The sequence below is a fragment of the Sinocyclocheilus rhinocerous genome, unplaced genomic scaffold (genome assembly GCF_001515625.1).
Source record: "Sinocyclocheilus rhinocerous isolate Xijiao unplaced genomic scaffold, SAMN03320098_v1.1 scaffold1055, whole genome shotgun sequence".
Classification (NCBI taxonomy): Eukaryota; Metazoa; Chordata; class Actinopteri; order Cypriniformes; family Cyprinidae; genus Sinocyclocheilus; species Sinocyclocheilus rhinocerous.
This window is the reverse complement of record NW_015658727.1, coordinates 441,613-448,681: the sequence shown is the minus strand read 5'-3', so window position 1 is coordinate 448,681 and position 7,069 is coordinate 441,613. Positions and strand designations below refer to the sequence as shown.

The 7,069-nt window shown below is 38.6% G+C and overlaps 1 protein-coding gene across 1 annotated transcript in view; it reads left to right on the top strand.

Moving 5' to 3' along the window:
• Nucleotides 1-1,713: 1,713 nt before the first annotated feature.
• LOC107722808 (transmembrane protein 132C) overlaps nucleotides 1,714-7,069 on the top strand; it is a 152,447-nt gene continuing 147,091 nt past the window's right edge. Inside the window, 1 exon segment of the mRNA XM_074560119.1 lies at nucleotides 1,714-1,835. Coding sequence (XP_074416220.1) covers nucleotides 1,714-1,835 — 122 coding nt within the window.

Sequence of the window (7,069 nt, the reverse complement as noted above, 5' to 3'; positions counted from 1 at the left end):
GGTCAGCATGTGCGCCGAAGGGGAAACAGGGGAACTGAATTCACCGGAACACCGGCGGCTACTCTCCCAGGAAACAGTCCTCGTCCTCCGTAAAATGCGCTGCACACATCTGAATATTTGGGTTGAACTGTTCTGGAACAGTGTTGTAAATACAACTTAACCACTGATTTCTAGTTGTGTCCTCTTTTGGAAGGCCAAACAAAGTATTTTCACTTTCGCAAGGAAACACACAGCATCTTCACAACATGGTGGCGGGTGGCAGCAACAATAAAGTTACGCCTTCTTTCTTTGCATGAACATTTGGGCGCATTATGCAAATCTTCCCATATCGTGACGTAGACATGTGGGGGCGTGTTTAAACTAGGCGTTTTAGGAGGGCGTGGACGAGTCTTAACTTTTATAAAGAATATCGCTTTGGGTTTGAGGCTTTAGTCTTTGCAACTTTAGGGATCTTATCTATTCACGAACAGCTTGTAACACTCCAAAGAGAAAGGAAAACTTGAAATCGCATCATATGACCCCTTTAAGTACTGCATTTCTGAGCTGTTATTTCCTGTTTTTCTATATGGCATTACTGAGAAAACCTTTATTTTTAAGAGTGCAGTGGAGGCAAATAACATAATTGAGAAGCTTGTTTGCGACCAAAAACAGTTGCCCCATTTTGTTTTATCTTATAACACATCTTCATATTTAAGATCTTTAATTAATGCACATGTTTTACCAGCATGGATGTTAGTGTTGTTAACATAGAATGTAATAAACAGAGCACATAAACTGCCCTGAACTATTAATTATTATGGTACATGTCTTGTAATTCTTAAACTGTTCCCAGAGGCGTCACAATAATTGGCTTGTACAACTTCTGAGACAAAAACTGGTCTTTAGGCGGTCGTCTGTGTGTTAAACCTTGAATAAATGACCACACTAATTAGCTTTTGTCATCAAGGTTATCTATTTTTACATGACACTAATAAAATAAACAGATTGAAATCCCAGCCAACACAGAAATCTCAATTATGTCTTCGTTCCATCAAAATTAATTTGACCGATGACTGCTACTAAAAACTGATGACAAGAACAACTGTTATAATTATAATATCACATGGATGGTTATATCAATCATCACAGGATTTATGGTCACTGCATTCAATAATAAAAGCTTGTCTGGGTCACAGAAAACATTGTTTACACAGCATAACATTGTATGGGATGTTCTACAAACAGATATACACATTTATAAAAATTATTAAATGACAAAATACAAAGGACAAGCAGTAAAAAATGTATGCAGCCTTGGTGAGAATAAGATGCTAATTTCCAAAAAAAAAACAAACAAAAAAATCCTACCAACCCCAAACTATTGAACGGTTATGCAACAATATTCAACAAGAAAAAAAGAAAAAAGTAGGATGCAACTTGATTTTATACATTAAGAATTTACTTTTAAATACCATGTACAAACAAATCACTCATAAAAAACAAAAACAAAAAAAAACAGAAACATGTATGAAGCATGTAAACAGCGCAAAATATGTTTTCATGTTGGCTTTAGCATCACAGAAACTGCTCCCATAAAACTGCATGAGCTGTGTGAAGCTCCTGTTAGAGCAAAAAGGAAACATTCAGCTGCCTATTTGAATAATAAATTACAGCAGGCATCACAGGCTTAACCATCACTGACATGTACTTTGCATATATGTGCTGAAGCCGGTAATGAGAGAAACGTTGTCAGAGGATGCTAGAAAAGAGCAGGCTGTTGAAACGTCTCCTCAGGAGAAAGGTCTTGCCCAAAGACTGATAAATGTTAATCACCTGACATTAGCAGCAAGAGACAGGTCATGGCAATCAACCTTGTGAATACACTGAAATGACAGGGAAGATAGGGCACTGAGTGCAAATGGAGAGCGTGTGAATGGGGTCAATATTCACTTAATTTCTTTGCAACAGTACTCTATCTAAACATTCTTTTAGTGTTAGTGGTTTGGTGTGTTATCTACTTCAATGTTTACTACAGTTGTCTCACTGCAGCTAATTACAAAAGCCTCTTTGTGAGCGTGGTTGGAAACCTTTCGATACCCTGCCCAGAATTTGGCAAAGCAATTAATGTCTTTGCTAATTGGATGCCTGTGCATGCGGGTCTTCTTAAATGCCTCTTTCTTCCCAAATCAACACTCATCTTCCCTCTGTGAACTGACAGTAATTGCTGACTTGAGCAGTAGGGGAGTCATCAGCTACTCTTGCTGTCAATATCTCTATTCAGCGTGGAGTGAGTGAGTACAAGGTTAAAGCCAGAACCCCACAGTGGGCCACATTAAACCTAAAACCTGTAGGAGGAAAACTGCGTTTGATGGACTGTTCGGTTCCAAGATGAGAATGATTTAAAGGGGTCCTATCAGGGGCAAGTTGAAAAAGTGAAAAAGCATAATAGGACCCCTTTAAATACATTTTATCTGCACTTGATTTAAATTTTCATTAAACGTGAATTTTAGGATAGGATCTACAGGGTACCAAAAACTTATAAGAAAATCAATGGCAATTCTTAAAACTTATGTTGTAATATTTGAATATGCCTTCTTTGCCAACAAATATTTTAAAAATTGTTTAATGTCATTTTAACGCATTTAGTGCTAGGGGATGTTACAACGAGTTCTTTATCAAAACAGTTTGTAATCACAAACTGCTTCAGTGTTTACCACATTTAATATTCATGAGCTTCGCACAAACGCAGAAACTTTCATACTGTTTGGTTTCCATCCTCTAATCGATTTGTATTTTCATCAAAAGTGAATTTTAGAATAGAAACAGGTGCCAGAAATGTATAAGAAATTTAATGGCAATTCTAAAACTTTTATGATGGAATATCTGGATACATCTTTACAAACAATATTTAAAGAAAAAAAAAATGTTTTCAACGCCATCCTAACGCATTTTTATGAAGGTATTTTTGGTGCAAAACAACCGAGTGTCCGTGACAGCAGAATTTGTAGTTGTAGAGAATAGCCACACATGTGTATCAGTAAATCTGAAGTCACAGACAAAAGTTGCAAACTTGTAGAATTGTAACTGTTGTGTTGTGTTTGTGGAAGAGAAAAAAAATTCTACAAGTTTGCAACTTTTGTCTGTGACTTCAGATTTACTGATACACATGTGTGGCTATTCTCTACAACTACAAATTCTGCTGTCACGGACACTCGGTTGTTTTGCACCAAAAATACCTTCATACATTTTGTGCTAGGCAATGTGAGTTAGCAAAGGACAACCTATCACAATCTGTCTCAATGTTTACCTCATTAAATATTCATGAGCTTTGTACAGACTCAGAAACTTGCGAGCTGTTTGGTTTCTATCCTCTCGGTCTTTCCCTAATATCTGGGGGGAAACAATATTCAAAATCTCGAATAGTGACGAGAAACGATTTGAGTGACAAAGACACACTATTAATTTTGTTATATGCAAAACCCCAGCGGATCTATGTGGCGACATTTAATAACTGTGCAAGACAAATAAATTTTCAATGGTGCCACTATTGTTACCTAAAAAAACATGAAAGTATAGTAATGTTGAATTAATGTGGATGTGAATCTGTATGTTGAGTATCTAGGCTATGTATTGGGATGATTTTCCAGTATTTACTGACCTTAAAGGGTTAGTTCACCCAAAAATGAAAATTAGCTTGTGTTTTACTCACCCTCGAAGCATCCTAGGTGTATATGACTTTCTTCTTTCTGACGAATCCAATCGGAGTTATATTAAAATTGTTCTGGCCCCTCCAAGCCTTACAATGGGGGTAAGCAGGTGTTCGGTTGTCAACATTTCAGAAGACGTGAAATAAAGTGCGTGCATCTGTAATAAAATGTCCCTCACATGGCTCCCGGGGGTGAATAAAGGCCTCCTGTAGTGAATCCATGCATTTTTGTAAGATAAATATCCATATTTAACATAATAAACACTTTTTTGTAGACATGCAGACGGTTGACGTAGGCGTCGTGCGCGCGCCTCTGAGAAATGCAGGAGCAAAGGAAACAAAGTTTCCTTACTTTGGAAAACCAGTCTCTTCTTGGCTTATATTGAAATCGAATTGAAACAAAACGGGCGTTTTGTTTTGTTCTCTCTCCGCACTTGTCACTAATCACGCAACGCTGATGTCCTTCGTCATCCGCCGTAACGCCTTCGGCATATGACAGAATACCGCAAGTGAGAGAAAAGTGTTTATTACGTTTGAAATATGAATACGTCTTCTGAACTGTTGACAACCGAACACCCGCTTACCCCCATTATAAGGCTTGGAGGGGCTAGGACAATATTTTATATAACTCCAATTGGATTCGTCTGAAAGAAAAAAGTCACATACACCTAGGATGCTTCGAGGGTGAGTAAAACACAGGCTAATTATCATTTTTGGGTGAACTAACCCTTTAAATGCAAATATGCCATTTATATCCCTGTTAACACTTACTGTATAGTCATGGCCAAAAGTTTTGGCAGTGGCATAAATTTTGTGTTTTGCAAAGTTTGCAGCTTAAGCTGTTGTGGTGTTCATTCACATTGTTTCTAGATTATTGTGTAGAGTGATCAGATGCATTTGAAATAATTGCTAAAAGCTTCATTGGCCAAAAAATTAACTTTTCACAAAAAAACAAATTTCACTGTTTTTTGATCCTGAAACAAAATGACCAGCTAACATTAACAGAAGGGCAGCAAAAGTCTTCAGAACGTCCCAGAGTGTCCAGCAAGCGCCAGGACCGTCTCCTCCTGAGGAGTCAGCTATGGAATCGTGTCACCAGCAGTGCAGAGCTTGCTCAGGAATGGCAGCAGGTTGGTGTGAGAGCATCTGCACGCACAGTGAGGACAAGACTTTTGGACAACGGCCTGGTATCAAGAAGGGCAGCAAAGAAGTCCCTTCTCTTCAAGGACAGGCTGAAATTCTGCAGGAAGTACAAGGATTGGACAGCAGAAGACTGGTGCAAAGTTATTTTCTCTGATGAAGCTCCCTTCCGACTGTTTGGGACATCTGGAAAATCGATTGTTCAGAGAAGAAAAGGTGAATGCTACCATGAGTCCTTTGTTGTGCCAACAGTGAAGCATCCTGAGACCATCCATGTGTGGGGTTGCTTTTCAACTAAGGGAGTGGGCTCTCTCAATTCTGCCCAAAAACACTGCCATGAATAAAGAATGTATCAAAACGTCCTGCAAGATCGACTTCTTCCAAAGATCCATGAGCAATTTGGTGATGATCCGATTTTCCAGCATGATGGAGCACCATGTCACAAAGCAAGAGTGATAAAGAAGTGGCTCGAAGATCATTACATTGAAATTTTGGATCCATGGCCAGGCAACTCCCCGGATCTCAGTCCCATAGAGAACCTGTGGTCAGTTTTCAAAAGGCGAGTGGACAAGCAGAAGCCCACAAATTGTGATCAACTCCGAGAACTAATAAGGCAAGAATGTATCGCCATCAGTCAGGATTTGTCTCAGAAGCTAATATCCAGCATGCCACAGCGAATTGCAGAGGTTATGAAGAACAAGGGTCAACACTGTAAATATTGACTAGCATATGATATGCTTATTGATTTCCAGTATACGATAGAAACATGTGGAAAAATAATCTACAAATACTGAAGCAGCAAACTTTGCAAAACACAAAATTAATGTCACTGCCAAAACTTTTGGCCATGACTGTATCTCTAGACTCAAATATTGTGACGTTTGCAGCACTCTTAATCTCATGGACATGAGTTTGACCACTAGAGGGCACTGTCGCGCTTGTTGAGGTAAATTCATAGTCCAAGGTCCAATATGTCAATAGCTACATTAAAACCTGCATCATCACTCTTATTATAATATAACCACAATAACTCACATACAATGGGATAGAAACATTTGTAACATATGCTTATAATACCTTCCATCTTTAGCATCAAGGCTTCGTCGTTCCGCAGGTTTTAGACATAGGCCTATTGATCGATTAATCTACTGCCGATGGCCAATAAACACATTTACAACAGGTGAACATGTTTTACAAGCACAAATCCTTGTGGAGGGAAGAAGTGCTTCCAATCATTGTGTTCTTGTTAGCAATGGTTACCTCCAAAGAAACACATGCAGCCATCATCGCTTTGCATCAAAATGGCCTCACATGCAAGGAAATTGCTACAAAGAATATTGCACCTGAAAGAACCATTTACCAGATCATCAAGAACTTCAAGTAGAGAGGTTCGACTGCAGTTAAGAAGTCTTCAGGACATCCCAGAGTGTCCAGCAAGCACCAGGACCGTCTCCTCCTAAAGGGATATGCTTATTGATTTCCAGTATACGATAGAAACATGTGGAAAAATAATCTACAAATACTGAAGCAGCAAACTTTGCAAAACACAAAATTAATGTCACTGCCAAAACTTTTGGCCATGACTGTATCTCTAGACTCAAATATTGTGCCGTTTGCAGCACTCTTAATCTCATGGACATGAGTTTGACCACTAGAGGGCACTGTCGCGCTTGTTGAGGTAAATTCATAGTCCAAGGTCCAATATGTCAATAGCTACATTAAAACCTGCATCATCACTCTTATTATAATATAACCACAATAACTCACATACAGTGGGATAGAAACATTTGTAACATATGCTTATAATACCTTCCATCTTTAGCATCAAGGCTTCGTCGTTCCGCAGGTTTTAGACATAGGCCTATTGATCGATTAATCTACTGCCGATGGCCAATAAACACATTTACAACAGGTGAACATGTTTTACAAGCACAAATCCTTGTTCGCGGTTCATGCATCAACAAGTAGGCTACACATCGCTAGCAAACTATTAATATAAACGCAAATGGAGCTGGCTCTTGCATATTTTATTGTAGGGTAGGCTACATTGTTATTATTATTATTATATATTTTTATGCTTTTTTATATCTTATGCTTTAACAATATTGTATGTACAACAATCGTGCAAATAAAGTACTTTGACGTTTCAACTGAAATTCTTACGCCAACATCCCAGTTGAGCAGCATTTGTCAGTCAGAGAGAGAGAGAGAGAGAGAGAGAGAGAGAGAGAGAGAGCGAGCGAG